This window comes from Ascaphus truei, chromosome 1 (assembly GCF_040206685.1).
Source record: "Ascaphus truei isolate aAscTru1 chromosome 1, aAscTru1.hap1, whole genome shotgun sequence".
In the NCBI taxonomy this organism is placed as follows: Eukaryota; Metazoa; Chordata; class Amphibia; order Anura; family Ascaphidae; genus Ascaphus; species Ascaphus truei.
Genome location: NC_134483.1, coordinates 8,581,461 through 8,598,387, shown reverse-complemented (window position 1 = coordinate 8,598,387; position 16,927 = coordinate 8,581,461). Strand labels below are relative to the sequence as shown.

Sequence of the window (16,927 nt, the reverse complement as noted above, 5' to 3'; positions counted from 1 at the left end):
TCTCTATACTGTGCACTTACCTCCCAGGTATTACAGGCGGATCTGTGCGTCTCTATACTGCGCACTTACCTCCCAGGTATTACAGGCGGCTCTGTGCGTCTCTATACCGCGCACTTACCTCCCAGGTATTACAGGCGGCTCTGTGCGTCTCTATACTGTGCACTTACCTCCCAGGTATTACAGGCGGCTCTGTGCGTCTCTATACTGTGCACTTACCTCCCAGGTATTACAGGCGGCTCTGTGCGTCTCTATACTGCGCACTTACCTCCCAGGTATTACAGGCGGATCTGTGCCTCTCTATACTGCGCACTTACCTCCCAGGTATTACAGGCGGCTCTGTGCGTCTCTATACTGTGCACTTACCTCCCAGGTATTACAGGCGGCTCTGTGCGTCTCTATACTGCGCACTTACCTCCCAGGTATTACAGGCGGCTCTGTGCGTCTCTATACTGTGCACTTACCTCCCAGGTATTACAGACGGCTCTGTGCGTCTCTATACTGTGCATTTACCTCCCAGGTATTACAGGCGGCTCTGTGCGTCTCTATACTGCGCACTTACCTCCCAGGTATTACAGGCAGCTAGGAGAACGGCATCCCCGGGCCGTATTTCCCAATATCGGACCTTGTGGCCATACTGTCGCTTATTGTTGGCGTTCAGATGAGCCGTGGCCTTTTCAGCTAATTGGTGCGCACGTTGCAGGCTGGCTTGAAGTCGCTGGATGTCTTTGAAATGCGCTGATTTGGGTTCTCCATTGGTAGATACCCGAAGACGGATGTCCACCGGCAGCCGTGCTTCTCGCCCGAACGTCATAAAGTACGGAGTGTACCCCGTGGATTCATGTCGGGTACAATTGTATGCATGCACCAGCGCTTCCACGTGCTTGCTCGTCTCAGTCCTTTGCGAGCCTCTTGGGGTGCCTAGCATGTTGAGCAGTGTTCGATTGAACCTCTCTGGCAGATTGTCTCCCTCGGGATGGTACGGAGTGGTTCTAGACTTCTTGATATTAAGCAACTTAAGTATCTCCTTGATGAGCTTACTTTCGAAGTCTCTGTCTTGGTGAGAGTGCATCCGATTCACAAGGCCGTAGTGGATGAAGTATTTCTCCCACAGCACTTTAGCCACCGTTGTCGCCTTCTGATCTTTAGTAGGGAACGCTTGGGTGTACCGCGAATAGTGGTCAGTTACCACCAGCACATTCCCGATGCCTCTTGAATCGGGCTTGATGCACAAAAAGTCCATGCAGACCTGATCTAGGGGGAGGAGCTTTTTAGGTGGTCCATTGGGCTGCACGGGTGGGCAATGTCTTCCACTGAACGCACCACAGACACCTCCCACAATACCGCTCTACTGACTCCCGCATTTTGGGCCAGAAGAACCGATCTCACTAGGCCGAAGGTCTTGTCTACGCCCAGGTGCCCATGCTCATCATGTAGTGATCCTAGAACTTGGACCTCCAGACATCGGGGCAGCACTAATTATCTTCGGTCACGGTGGTTATGGTACTGGACAATCCTGTAGAGAAGCCCCTGATCTATGTGGCAGCTGTCCCACTCTCTGATAATGACTGGCACAGCGTCAGTAGGGGCCCGCTTCATCAAGGAGAGGCTGTTTCATTGGATGGCCTGACATATACCCTTGGCCACCGGATCCCTCATCTGATATAGCACTAGTTCTTTCCAAGTGATGATATAATCTGGAGTAACCGACCAAGCCTTCTGGGTGGCAGTACGCAGCAGGGAGTGCCATGGGCTGGCATCCCAGGGAATCTGCTACCTTCCACTCAGAACGCAATCTTATCCTCCACTACTGCAGCTGTGGAGCACATGGGCCGCATTTCAGGGCCAGGAATTTCTTCCCACAGATCGTCGTCTTTGGTAGTACTCAGCCCCAGTCTCCAGGAGAGAGCATCGGAACTGACGTTTAGAGGCCCTGGCTTATATTTGATGGTGAACTGATAATTTAACAGCGCTGCTAGCCTTTGGTGGCCGTGGCATCCAGCTTGGCGGACGTGGGGATATACGTCAGCGGATTGTTGTCCGTGCGTACTTCGAAGGGAAAGCTGTATAGATAATCGTGGAGCTTCTCCACTACTGCTCACTTGAGGGCCAAGAACTCCAGCTCATGAACGGGATAGTTCTATTCACTTGGCGTCAAACTTCAGCTCACATACGCCACTGGGAGAAGGCCAGCCAGATTTTTTTGATGCAGGACGGCTCACAGTCCGTTGAGACTGGCATCCACATGCAGGACATATGGTTTTTCCGAATCGGTGTAGGCCAGGACCGGGGCATCCATCAGGCTTTTCTTGAGTCCTTTGAAGGCCTTTTCGCATGCAGACATCCACTTTTACGGAAGGGTGCTCGCGGAGAAACGGCCTTCTGCCGAGGTTCCTCAGGGCAGATTTTTAATAGGTTGTTGAGTGCCTTGTCCTGGCTAGAGTATCCTTCTACAAACCGGCAATTAATACCCACAGAACCCCAGAAAGGAGCGTAGCTCCACCATATATTCTGGTCTCGGCCAGTTCACCACAGCTTCATTCTTGGTGGGGTCGGTAGCCACTCAGTTGGCAGACACGATGTGACCCACGTAGGTGATGGATGTCCGGCAGAACCGGCACTTGTCCAGGGACAACTTTAGGCTTTCCTTTCCCAGCCTATCTAACACCTTCAAGAATCGTTCTTCGAGGGTTCGTCTGAACACTATGATGTCATCGAGATAGACGAGGCACTCACATGGTTCATATTCCCAATGGTCTTTTTCATCAGCCGCTGGAATGTTGCTGGAGCACCGCAAATGCCTTAGGGCATTCGGGTAAATTGATAGAAGCCAAGGGGGCAGACTAACACCGTCTTCTCCTGGTCTTCGGAGCCCATGGGTACCTGGTAGTACCCAGACCTCAGGTCCAGCACGCTGAACCACTGGCTTCCTGTCAGCGCATTAAGAATCTCTTCGATCCGTGGTAGAGTGTACTGATCGGGGATGGTATGCCGGTTCAGGGTCCGGTAGTCTACACACAGGAGGATGGACCCATTTTTCTTGCTCACCACTACAATCGGCGAGGCGTAGGGGCTACGTGACTTGGTCACTATGCCCGCTGTCTCCATCTCCTTCAAGACATCTCTCACATCCTCCACATCTCTGGGGGAGATACGTCAATACCGCTTCCGGAAGGGCATGGCATCGTTCATCCGGATCGTGTGCTGGGCGTTCTGGCTACACCCCACATCATCTCGCTAGTGAAGAACACTTTCCGGCATTCCTCCAGCTTAGCACTCAGCCGTCTCTTCCAGTCTTCTGACAGGGTCGATTCCCCGAAATCAAACTGGAATTTGTTAGGCTTTCCTAGCACAGTAGCGGCGTTTACATGCGCCGTAGTCTCTACGGTCATGACCGGGTATATCTGACCCAGTCTCTGACTTTTGTTGAATGACACAGTGTGAGGGGAGATGTTCTGGACGGTCACTGTAATCATCTTCGGGATGGAGGACCTCCATTCTCTTATTTCCGGGACCATCTTGTATTCTCTATGGAGGTCTTGTTCTAGTGTGGTCTCTAGAGAGAACCAAAGATTGGCTTTGCCGCATCCCCGATAGCAGATCATTGTGGCCAGGTGTCTTACTCCCCCTGGTGGAACCTCGATCAACCCTTCTAGATTGAAACTTTCACCATACTCCTCTAGCTTCGCGACCCTGTAGCACTCTTCTTTGAGCACCGGATGGATCAGTAAGGAGGACAGGGGTAGTTCTCCAGCTTCCTGAAGGTATGCCCACTTTGACGTTCGTCCCCAGGATGAGTGGGGAGTTCGGATATTCTCGAAGCTCGGGACATATCAGAGTTTCTACTTCCATAATATGAGATTTACCAGTGTTCAGCTGCGGTATATCTAACCGTACTTTCACCACTCCGTCGATGGGGTAATCCTCATTGCTGAAACCCAATAGCTTCATCTTCTCCGCTGACTGTAAGGGCAGATTAAGGGTTGATAGATAAGTCACCTGGGACCCAGTATCCAGCAAGGCCGAAGAATAGATACCTTCCATGAGAACTCTTACTCCGACTGTAGCTGTCTGGCGGAGGGGCTTCCTCAGGGCAGGGAGCGGGGGCGCTCTCCTACGACTGGGAGGGTGGTTCTGTCAACTTTGCTTTGCAGGTCATGGTTATGAGATGTCCTGGACTTGGAACAGTCTTTAGCGTAGTGACCACATTGGCCACAGCTGAAACCGCGATTTTCACGGTGGGCATCGCGGTTCAGATAGGAAACCGATCTCCTAGGCACTCGGGGTACAGGAACCGGTGCCGTTGAAGGGGGAATGTCCTTGGCACTTTCGGTCTCCTTGACTTTTGGAGCCGTCGCCCCTTTTAGCTCTTTCTTGCGGGGTTTTTTGGAGCCGTGAAAGACTGGGGACCTCGTGCACCTTCCCTTGGCTCAATATTCGGATCATATTGGCTATAGTGTTTGCGTTTGAGCTCGACCCACGCAGGAACGGTTTACGTCGGGCTTCATCGATGTTGGGGGCGGAGATAAGCTCGCGAGGGAGTAGCGACCCCAGCACCAATTGCATGCGATGAATGAAGCCGACAGCTCCTCTCCTTCCTTCTGGCAGAGGACATAATACTTGGCCCCGAGTTCACCCTCGTCTTCCGCTAGACCATCGGCTTTATTTAGGAAATCTACCAACATCTGGCTACATCTACAAGTAGTAATAGTTGTGAAGGAAGCACACGGGAATCAGAACGGTATGAACCTTCCTCTGTTGTAATCCATAAGCGGAGCAGGTACACACGTAATGTGGCATTTCGGGTGACGAGGGTTGATTTCCGTGTGTACCTGCTCCGCGTATGGATTACAACAGAGGAAGGTTCATACCGTTCTGATTCCCGTGTGCTTCCTTCACAACTATTACTACTCTCGTATATGCACTCACACTCGCACATACACTCACTCGCTATCAGTTAGATTGTAAGCTCTTCGGGGCAGGGACTCCTTTTCCTAAATGTCCCTTTTATGTCTGAAGCACTTGTAACGGGTATTCCACCCCACCCAATCGCAGATATAGTGTGAGTGCGGAGAACCTACTGTTACCTGGTGTGGTGCTTTACCTGCTTGGCTCACAGGAGGGCTGAGCTTCCGCCACGGGGAACCTGGGGCAATTATATTAGGAGTAACCCTGTACTCGGTGCAGCGCCTCCACCTGCGATGGCTCCCACCCGAGGGGGAGTGATCCTCGCAGGAATATATATATATATATATATATATATCACACAGCATGTAATACAACCAATGACTTTACTTGCGAGCATGGAAAGTACTTGCATATAATATCAACAGGTGTCCCTCCCTAGAGGAGACACTGACTACTGCGTCTCGCAGGATGCTAGCCCCCTATCACCGGGTGATCCCACCCCGTGTCCAGTAACCCCACACAATGTCCCGCACTCTACAGAGAAAGGCTATGTGTGACTGCGAAGTCACTATTAAAGCTAATAGGATCGTTGGTGCACTTGTTGTTACGGATTACCTGCCGAGCACTCCAGTGCTCGGGCCTGCAACTGGCTTCACAAAGGATCCGATGAGAGAAGACACCGGAACCATCACCCAGGGCGATCCCACCCGGATGTCTGCTGCAGCCGCAGCGGAGGTCTGAGTCCAAACCTCAGAATGGAAACGTAGCGTCTGCTGTGTCCCTAACTTCCACTGGATACTGATAAGGGGCAGGGTCCCTAATCTGGGGCCTGTCCCTACAACACTCAGCTATTGTGACTCAGGGCTATCTGGGACCTAGGGGACTGCTGGCCTAGTGCAGGGAGTCACTGACTCCTGCACCCTACCTCCTTCCCCTAACTGCTCCGGTCACCAACTGCCAAAACGTGCTGCAAGCCCGCCAAATGTATCAATTCTCCCTTGTGCATGGAGATCTGTAACCCTATTGGCTCCCTGGGGTCATGTGGCTCTGCCCCTGTGCACCCTGGGGGCTGACTGGTCTTGGGAGCTATTCTCCCTGCGGGGGCCTCGTGCGCCTTCCTTTGCGCATGCGCCAATCTCTGTAGTGACCGCCGGCTACTCCGACCCGTTGCGCATGCGCAACTACATAGAAGATGGCGACGCCCTGCTCGGGAGCCGCCGGGGACTCAGACGCCGAAAGCGCTCCCTGCACTAGCCCCCACCCTCCAGAAGTGCCGGCGGGTCTGTCACGGCAGCGGAGGTAAGAGGAGGGGGGGGGGGGTCGCGGGACAAGGGGACCTGGCTACACACTTCTTCCCGTTATTTGTGTATGTTGCTGTGACAGGGTAAATAAAAGCCACCAGCTATATGCCTGGAAAACCTATGTCTAGTCTGCAGTGCAGCACTGACTAGGTTAACTTCAGCTGGGAACCTCAGGACAATTAGTTGGAACCCAGCTGCCTAATCAATGTGTGTTAAAACCCCAGGCTGTAGACACGTGGGAGCTGGCTGTTCAGGAGAGAGGAGTAAGCTGCTGAAGAGATTACTGATACAAGGTCTGATTAGCAAAGTAGTTGAATTGTGAACTGTCTGTCCCCTGCATAGAAAAAGGGTAGCTACCTTATTTATAGACTGTCTGCTAAAAAGAGAAACTGTTTTGTTTGGTTTGCTGAAGAAAAAGCCATTTTCTTTTGTTTGCTGATGAAAAGCCATTTTTTCTTTTTGCTGATGAAAAGCTATTTTTGTTTTGTGTGCTGTATATCTTTTAAGGCTAAATAAATAAGCCTTGTCAAGAAACCCACGTGTGTAGTTGCATGTACCCTGCAACATATGGTGTCAAGAAGTGGGAAGGATTTTTTCAAAAGGCTCCTGCAGTTAAAGGGACACACACACACACACACACACACACACACACACACACACACACGAATGGAAGAACTTTTGAAAGACTTTCTGTGCGAGCAAACCAGACAGCGGGGACAGTTAATGCAGGAGCAGGCCCGGCTGCAAGCGGAGAGAGATGAAAGATTACAAGCAGCACAGGATGAGCGGATTGCCAAGCTGCTGACCCAATTCCAAGGGTCTGCCAGTGCATAACTGGCAAGCAGACCCCCGATACTCCTGAGGAAAATAACTCCGAACGAGGATCCAGAGGCTTTTTTACTGACATTTGAAAGAGTCGCCGAAGCTCGGGGCTGGGCTACAGATTGCTGGGCAACTGCTTTGGCCCCGCTCCTCATATCAGGGTCTCCCAGCAGATCAGGCAATGGACTACCGCCAAGTAAAAGCCGCCATACTGGATTGCTTAGGTCTGACCCCAGAGACCTACCGGCAGCAGTTCCGAAACCTGAAGTACACCGCTAAGATGAGACCCCGGGTCCTCGCTCAGCGATTATTGGACTTGTGTACGCGCTGGATACAACCCGAGGAGCGCACTAAGGAGGCAATTCTTGAGCAAGTGGTGTCGGAACAATTCCTACAGATAATACCCCCTTCCGCACGCTCGTGGGTAAAACGCCATGCTGCTGAAACCCTAGCTTTGGCAGTCCGACCCGTTGAGAACTTCCTTGGGGCTGAGGATCAGGCGAGTGTCCTGGGCCCGACGGATCCAACTTCACCAGCACTTGCGGACACCCAAAGAGGGAGATCGGAACAACGGGGAAACTACGGCCCCTCCATGCGCAACCACCAAGTGCCACGAAAGGAGCAGTCATTCCAGCAAGGACGGAGTCCAAATGCTGGTCCCCGCCGAGACCCTCATCTCCTTCCGGATGTCGGCTCATTGCAAAATGAGAGGAACTTCCGAGGACGTCGCCCACAGGACCCACCAGATGCCTGGTCTCCAGTAACCGGTCCAGCGGAGCGCTATCCACAGCCCCCTCCTGCGAGGGAACCCTCTCCATGTTCTGCCTGCGGAGAACAAGGCCACCGGTATGTGAACTGTCCACAGATGGATTGCTCATTCAGCAGAACCGTCACCTCGGCTTTTACTGGGGAAAATTACAAGCCCTGGCTACTTCCAGCCCTGATTGGGGTGAAAACTGTCCAGGCCCTTGTAGATTCGGGCTATGGGAAAACTCTGGTCCTCCAGGAACTGTTACCGCCCAACGTGTGTTCTTTTGACTCCCCATGGAGCATAGAATGTATACACGGCGATGTAAAACGCTATCCGACGGCCAAAATCCGGCTACTGGTAAAAAAAGGTCAGGAGGCTTACCTCGAAGTAGGAGTCGCTCCTTGGCTCAGACTCGGAAGCAAAGACGCTTGGACAAACAGGACTGGTTGCAGAAATCGTTGTCTCAAGGTGACCATTCTAGTAGTCGCAGGTCACAAGTGATGGCTGGGGATGGACCAAGGGAGGGGGATATGGGCCCTGGAGATTTACCAGACCTGTACCTCCCTAACTTTTGCCGGAAGCAAAGGGAAGACCCAGTCCTTGCTAGACAGTATGACAAGGTGGTGAAAATTGATGAACAGATTTTAGATACACAGGGGGTGATAGTATTCCCCCATTTTGAGCTATCAAAGGATATCCTATATAGGGTGAATAGGCAGACACAAACAGGGGAGGTCACCAGTCAGATATTGGTTCCCAAGGCGTTTGTTAAATCTGTGTTCACTCTAGCCCATACTGTCCCTTGGGGTGGTCACCTGGGAAGGGATAAAACATTGGACCGTATTTCATCCCGATTCTATTGGCCAGGGATGCATAGTGATATTTCTAAGCTATGTGCAGCATGTCCGGAGTGCCAGCTAACTAGTCCAAAAGGACAAAAACCAGCCCCTTTGGTTCCTCTAAACTTGGTGTCAGTTCCCTTTTGAGAGGATTGGGGTAGACTTGGTAGGACCTCTAGAACCTTCTGCGAAAGGACACAGGTTTATCCTTATAATAGTTGACTATGCATCAAGGTATCCTGAGGCGTTCCCCCTGAGAACAGCAACGGCGAAGCAAGTAGCCAACAAGTTGTTGGAACTGTTCTCACGGGTTGGACTTCCCCAGGTTATGTTGACAGACCAAGGTACAAATTTCATGGCTAAACTGATGCAGGATGTCTTAAAGTTACTAGAGGTGAAGTCTGTTTGGACATCGGTCTACCATCCACAGACTGACGGATTGGTGGAAAGATTTAACCGAACTCTAAAAGGGATGCTGAGGAAATTTGTAGTTTCAGAGAAGAGAGCCTGGGATGAACTTCTCCCTTTTCTGCTGTTTGCAGTGCGGGAAGTTCCCCAGGCCTCCACGGGATTCTCTCCATTTGAATTGCTCTATGGCCGCCAACCCCGGGGTATCCTAGACCTCCTAAAGGAGTCCTGGGAGGAACAGCAGTCCCCTTCTAAGAATACCCTGCAATATGTACTAGACCTTAGGAAGCGCCTAGATGTGGTCGGCCATTTTGCCAGGGAGAATCTTAGATCAGCCCAGGACAGTCAGGAGAGACATTACAATCAGAATGCTCGCATGAGTGTTTCACCCAGGAGACCAGGTGATGTTATTGTTACCCAGTTGCGAGAGTAAACTCCTTGCCAAATGGCAGGGCCCATTCGAAGTACTCCGCCGTACGGTGATGTGGATAATGAGATCGCTCAACCAGAGTCCAGGAAGGGTAAACATATTTACCATGTGAACTTGCTGAAACCCTGGAAGATGCAGCGGTCTCTATTCATCCACCCGGTGGAGGAGGAAACGGACTTGGGTCCTCCACGGGAGAACATCGTGAGTGACGATAAAATCCCAATGGGTAAACAGTTGTCCTCTGAACAAAAAAGGGACTTGTTAGCAATAATTACACAATTCCATGATGTTTTTTCTGACTTACCAGGACAAACTAACTTAATTTCCCATGCAATCGAGACAGCACCTGGGGTAAAAGTACGTTCCCGTCCTTATAGGTTGCCTGAAAGTCGTAGGGCTCTGGTAGAGAAGGATGTACAAGAAATGTTACACTTAGGAGTGATTGAGGAATCATGCAGTGAGTGGTGTAGTCCACTAATTATGGTCCATAAACCCGATGGGAAGGTAAGATTTTGTGTGGACCTCCGAAAGGTCAATGAGGTATCCAAGTTTGACGCATATCCGATGCCAAGGGTGGACGAATTAATTGACGCCCTTGTAACGCAGAATATATATCCACACTGGACTTGACAAAAGGATACTGGCAAATACCCTTAGAGGAAAAGTCCAAATGCAAAACAGCCTTTGCCACTCCCATGGGTTTATACCAGTTTGTGACAATGCCATTTGGACTGCATGGAGCCCCAGCCACATTTCAGAGACTCATGGATAAGGTACTGAGGCCCCATAGGAATTATGCCGCAGCCTACCTAGATGACATTGTCATTTATAGTAAACACTGGCAGGCCCATCTAAATAGGCTGAAAGCGGTCCTCAAATCTCTGAGAGGCAGGGCTCACAGCCACCCCTAAGAAATGTGCCCTGGGTAAGGCAGAAACTAAATACTTGGGGTATGCAGTGGGAGGTGGAAAAGTAAGGCCACTAGCCGACAAGGTAGTTGCCCTGAAAGAAGTTCCACCCCCCCAAACAAAAACTCAGGTACGCTCTCTGCTGGGTTTAGCAGGGTACTACCGGCGGTTCATCCCCAACTATTCGGAAGTGGCAGCCCCTTTAACGGACCTCACAAAAAAGTGTGCCCCTACACAAGTGGTGTGGTCAAGGGATTGTCCGAGAGCCTATCAGAGGGTCCCATCCTTAGAAGCCCAGACTTCAACAGCCCTTTTATAGTGCAAACAGATGCATCAGAGATAGGGCTAGGGGCAGTGTTGTCACAACAGTTTGAGGGAGTTGAACATCCGATCCTTTTCCTGAGTAGGAAATTGTTCCCAAGGGGAAAAAAACTACTCAGTGATTGAGAAAGAGTGCCTCGCAGTAAAGTGGGCAATCGAGGCTTTGAGGCATTACCTGTCAGGAGTCCATTTTACTTTGGTGATGGATCATGCTCCACTGAAGTGGTTAAATAGCATGAAGGATTCCAATGCTAGATTGACTAGGTGGTATTTGGCCCTCCAACCCTTCTCATTTGAGATTCAGCATAGGCCGGGAAAAGAGAACGCAAATGCTGACTTCTTTTCTAGAGAAGGGGTGGATGGTCGGGCTTCAGCCGTGCGTAGCCCCAGCCACACACTAACAGGGGAGGAATGGGACAGGGTAAATAAAAGCCACCAGCTATATGCCTGGAAAACCTATGTCTTGTCTGCAGTGCAGCACTGACTAGGTTAACTTCAGCTTGGAACCTCAGGACAATTAGTTGGAACCCAGCTGCCTAATCAAGGTGTGTTAAAACCCCAGGGTGTAGACACATGGGAGCTGGCTGTTCAGGAGAGAGGAGTAAGCTGCTGAAGAGATTACTGATACAAGGTCTGATTAGCAAAGTAGTTGAATTGTGAACTGTCTGTCCCCTGCATAGAAAAAGGGTAGCTACCTTATTTATAGACGGTCTGCTAAAAAGAGAAACTGTTTTGTTTGGTTTGCTGAAGAAAAAGCCATTTTCTTTTGTTTGCTGAGGAAAAGCCATTTTTTCTTTTGTTTGCTGATGAAAAGCTATTTTTGCTTTGTGTGCTGTATATATTTTAAGGCTAAATAAATAAGCCTTGTCAAGAAACCCACGTGTGTAGTTGCATGTACCCTGCAACAGTCGCCCACAGACTCTGACTCCGTCGCACACGGACTCACATTCTGAGACGTGTGTGTGTGTGTGTGTATGTATTGATGTACTGCCCCCCTTGTGAGTGGTGACGGTCAGTACTGCTGCTGTTTATCGCTGTCTCCCGTTCGGCAGGTGACGCCCAAGGTGAAGTTTCCCCATAAGACGAGCACGCAGAGGAAGGCTCCGGGCGGCTCCGTGTTCTTCACCACTCTGGACTCCATGCACTTTGACCAGGCCAGCTGCATACCCCATGGAGACACGTCCGTACAGCTCGGCCACACACTGCCCGGCCCAGGCCTGGACAGTGACTTCGGGGCCAGTGCAGGTCAGTTCCAGCAGGAGAGACCTGCAGAGCATCGCTCTATATCCCCCTCACTGCTATACACCTGCAGAGCATCGCTCTATATAACCCCTCACTGCTATACACCTGCAGAGCATCGCTCTATAACCCCTCACTGCTATACACCTGCAGAGCATTGCTCTATATCTCCCTCACTGCTATACACCTGCAGAGCATCGCTCTATAACCCCCTCACTGCTATACACCTGCAGGGCATCGCTCTATATAACCCTCTCACTGCTATACACCTGCAGAGCATCGCTCTATATCCCCCTCACTGCTATACACCTGCAGGGCATCGCTCTATATAACCCTCACTGCTATACACCTGCAGAGCATCGCTCTATATATCCCTCACTGCTATACACCTGCAGAGCATCGCTCTATATATCCCTCACTGCTATACCCCTGCAGAGCATCGCTCTATATAACCCGGTTATTCTGCAGTGCATTGAACCTTCTCATTACTAACACCTCTGTGGCTCCTGCTTACTCTGGAGTAGCACCGACCTGTCCTTCCCTCTCACTGCTATAAACCTGCAGAGCATCGCTCTATATCCCCCTCACTGCTATACACCTGCAGGGCATCACTCTATATCCCTCTCACTGCTATAAACCTGCAGGGCATCGCTCTATATCCCCCTCACTGCTATACAACTGCAGGGCATCACTCTATATAACCCTCTCACTGCTATAAACATGCAGAGCATCGCTCTATATCCCCCTCACTGCAATACACCTGCAGAGCATCGCTCTATATAACCCTCTCACTGCTATAAACCTGCAGAGCATCACTCTATATAACCCCCTCACTGCTATAAACCTGCAGGGCATCACTCTATATAACCCTCTCACTGCTATAAACCTGCAGAGCATCGCTCTATATCCCCCTCACTCCTCCTTCAAAAAGATCCCCGTTTCGGTCCAGCCGCGGACCTCGGTCACGATGAGGAAGGTCCCTGGTTGGAACAAAACGCTGATGTGTTTTTTTGCACGAGACCGTAGCATTGCTGCGACCCTCCTCTTCCTCACCTCTGTACCAAGCAAAACACAGAGCAAGACTTTCCCTCCGTCCCTTCGCGTCCGCAGCAAACGGCCGGCGCGTGTTCATCCGCTTCTTGCATTTGGCGCGGGTGTATCGGGCGTTTACCTGAGAGCTGGTAGCCGTTAGAGCGGAAAACTGCAGCAGTTATAGGCTCACATTGTGACATATCTCATAATACTGCCCGGACTCTCCTATAACTGCTCCCGAAACACGGCGGCGACGTCCTCAGATAGTGCCGGTCAGAATGGTGCCGTTTGCGCCTGGCCGGCTCCGGCGTGTGACGCTTGGCACAGGTCGCTGTTCAGCACAGACGGCTCAATCGGTGATTGAAGACTGAGGCACCTGTGCTGAAGCTGAGCTATCCTTAAAACCTGTCCTGTTGGGGCTGTGGGGGTCCGGAGTTGAGCCCCTCTGATTTCTATCAAGGCAAAAGTGGGACGGTATTGAGGCAAAAATGCTGCATCAGATGCTTTCAGTGGGATTTATATATGGTCGAGAAGGCTGTCTGTGGGTAGGGTTACTGGCTCTGCACTTGTGTACCCCAGGCTATGTGAATCTGTGTAATACTGCAGGCGTACGCTTATAGGGGTCCATGTTACAATGGATAAGAAGCCAAAAGTGGCACACTGCAAGTGCTCATTTGCATGTCATTACCCAGAACCCCTGGCTGCAGTGGGAGATAATGGGGAAGGGCAGGGTTGCAGTGTAAGATAATGGGGAAGGGCAGGGTTGCAGACCTGGCTAAGACGTGTGAATGTTCTCACTGGTGTTGGTATTATTTGCTGTACATATGTATCTGGAAGCAATTATTTATCCAATGTTTGCAGCCACAAGACTTTGCTACATACCCCTCTCATGGGATAAATGCCTGTGCCATTACAGTGTATATTGAGCACCCCCATGTCTTGAGACTGAATGGAACATTCTGTGACGGAGGGAGGGGGGGGGGGGGGACAGGAGAGTGTTCCATTGTGTCCTGAGCCAATCGGAGTGCTCCATTTCTGAAAGTTCTGTGAGCGAGGCACCTGTGCGTGTGATTGGTCGGTTTCATGGCCCTGTTTTTATCATGGCTTCTCGTAGGTATCTCCATGCACATCTTATCGTCCGACAGTGACACCTGCTCCCAGTCCTGGGCCTTGGGGATGGAGTGGGATTACTACGACCCCTGCTACATGCGCAGCAACAGGCATCGCAGGGACCCCAGATGGAACCATCACCCTCCCATGCTGTGCAGCAAGCAGTACTGGGTCTGACCAGCAGGGCGGCGACATCCTCTCACTCTCTCACCACACAGACACCCTTGTATCAAACTTACTATCTCAGCACCCGTAGCATCCTCACCCTACCCTTCCTCAACACCCTACCTCCCCCCCCAGTAGCACCTCATCCTACCCTCCCTCCAACACCCTGCCACCTGCAGCATCCTTTCCCACCCCCTGTCCTCACTATATACTGCCTCCCCCCCTCCCCCCCGCCATGCAAGCATCAGCAGCATCCCCTTCTTCTCTTACAGAGATCTGTATGTATGTATGTATGTGTGTGTGTGTATATATATATATATATATATATATATATATATATATGTTTATTCTAATTACTGCAATGTATTATTTATAATTTATTAGGGGGGAAATGTTTTCTTTTTGTGGCAAAATATATATATTTTTGCATTTTTAATATCTGCACTGGCCCAATATTGCTATGTAACGGACGCAGGCGGCGCCCGGCTTTCTCTTTTTAACCCTTTGAGCAGGTTTAACGACAATCTTTTTTGTAATGCTTTGTCCCACTGGCATCGTGTGTGTGTGTGTGTGTGTGTGTGTATTTATTTATTTATTTCCCTTGCACATTATGTGCCTTAAACACGTCGTATTGCTGTATATATCAGTCACTGAACCTCTCACTTTGCTCCCCGCTCGTGTCTCACTCCTGACACTTTGCTCCCCGCTCGTGTCTCACTCCTGACACTTTGCTCCCCGCTCGTGTCTCACTCCTGACACTTTGCTCCCCGCTCGTGTCTCACTCCTGTCACTTTGCTCCCCGCTCGTGTCTCACTCCTGACACTTTGCTCCCTGCTCGTGTCTCACTCCTGTCACTTTGCTCCCTGCTCGTGTCTCACTCCTGACACTTTGCTCCCCGCTCGTGTCTCACTCCTGACACTTTGCTCCCTGCTCGTGTCTCACTCCTGTCACTTTGCTCCCCGCTCGTGTCTCACTCCTGACACTTTGCTCCCTGCTCGTGTCTCACTCCTGACACTTTGCTCCCCGCTCGTGTCTCACTCCTGACACTTTGCTCCCTGCTCGTGTCTCACTCCTGACACTTTGCTCCCCGCTCGTGTCTCCCTCCTGTCACTTTGCTCCCTGCTCATGTCTCACTTCTGTCACTTTGCTCCCCGCTCGTGTCTCACTCCTGACACTTTGCTCCCCGCTCGTGTCTCACTCCTGACACTTTGCTCCCCGCTCGTGTGTCACTCCTGACACTTTGCTCCCTGCTCATGTCTCACTTCTGTCACTTTGCTCCCCGCTCGTGTGTCACTCCTGACACTTTGCTCCCCGCTCGTGTCTCACTCCTGTCACTTTGCTCCCCGCTCGTGTCTCACTCCTGACACTTTGCTCCCCGCTCGTGTCTCACTCCTGACACTTTGCTCCCCGCTCGTGTCTCACTCCTGTCACTTTGCTCTCCGCTCGTGTCTCACTCCTGACACTTTGCTCCCCGCTCGTGTCTCCCTCCTGACACTTTGCTCCCTGCTCATGTCTCACTTCTGTCACTTTGCTCCCCGCTCGTGTGTCACTCCTGACACTTTGCTCCCTGCTCGTGTCTCACTCCTGACACTTTGCTCCCTGCTCGTGTCTCACTCCTGACACTTTGCTCCCCGCTCGTGTCTCCCTCCTGACACTTTGCTCCCCGCTCGTGTCTCACTCCTGACACTTTGCTCCCTGCTCGTGTCTCACTCCTGACACTTTGCTCCCCGCTCGTGTCTCCCTCCTGACACTTTGCTCCCTGCTCATGTCTCACTTCTGTCACTTTGCTCCCCGCTCGTGTCTCACTCCTGACACTTTGCTCCCTGCTCATGTCTCACTTCTGTCACTTTGCTCCCCGCTCGTGTCTCCCTCCTGACACTTTGCTCCCCGCTCGTGTCTCACTCCTGACACTTTGCTCCCTGCTCGTGTCTCACTCCTGACACTTTGCTCCCTGCTCGTGTCTCACTCCTGACACTTTGCTCCCCGCTCGTGTCTCACTCCTGACACTTTGCTCCCTGCTCGTGTCTCACTCCTGACACTTTGCTCCCCGCTCGTGTCTCACTCCTGACACTTTGCTCCCCGCTCGTGTCTCCCTCCTGTCACTTTGCTCCCCGCTCGTGTCTCACTCCTGTCACTTTGCTCCCCGCTCGTGTCTCACTCCTGACACTTTGCTCCCCGCTCGTGTCTCACTCCTGACACTTTGCTCCCCGCTCGTGTCTCACTCCTGTCACTTTGCTCCCCGCTCGTGTCTCACTCCTGTCACTTTGCTCCCCGCTCGTGTCTCACTCCTGACACTTTGCTCCCCGCTCGTGTGTCACTCCTGACACTTTGCTCCCTGCTCGTGTCTCACTCCTGACACTTTGCTCTTGCACCTTTTCTGAGGCGAGTTTGCGCGTTTCTCTCTCGCAGTTCTGCAGAATAACGTGTTCACCGGTTTGTATGGGATCTTTTTATTAAAAGGAAACCTTTTCTATAGGGGAAACGGATCACTGTATATAATAGTTTCTTTGTCACAATATGTCCTCGCACTATTCACTATAACACTAGTCACACTTCCTGTATGTCACTTCTTAATAATAAAATAGCAGGTTCACTGCCACGTGTTCCACGCCTCTCACCTTCACGTGTGTGTTTCTATTCCGTGTTCCACGCCTCTCATCTTCACATGTGTGTTTCTATTCCGTGTTCCACGCCTC

General features: G+C 51.3%; 1 protein-coding gene across 1 annotated transcript in view; it reads left to right on the top strand.

The window, feature by feature from the left end:
* Window positions 1–14,317, top strand: part of LOC142468795 (protein huluwa-like) — a 30,088-nt gene extending 15,771 nt beyond the window's left edge. Inside the window, exons 2-3 of the mRNA XM_075575362.1 lie at window positions 11,738–11,930; window positions 14,071–14,317. Coding sequence (XP_075431477.1) covers window positions 11,738–11,930; window positions 14,071–14,243 — 366 coding nt within the window. The 3' untranslated portion in view covers window positions 14,244–14,317. The remainder of the gene's footprint in view (window positions 1–11,737; window positions 11,931–14,070) is intronic.
* Window positions 14,318–16,927: the final 2,610 nt, after the last annotated feature.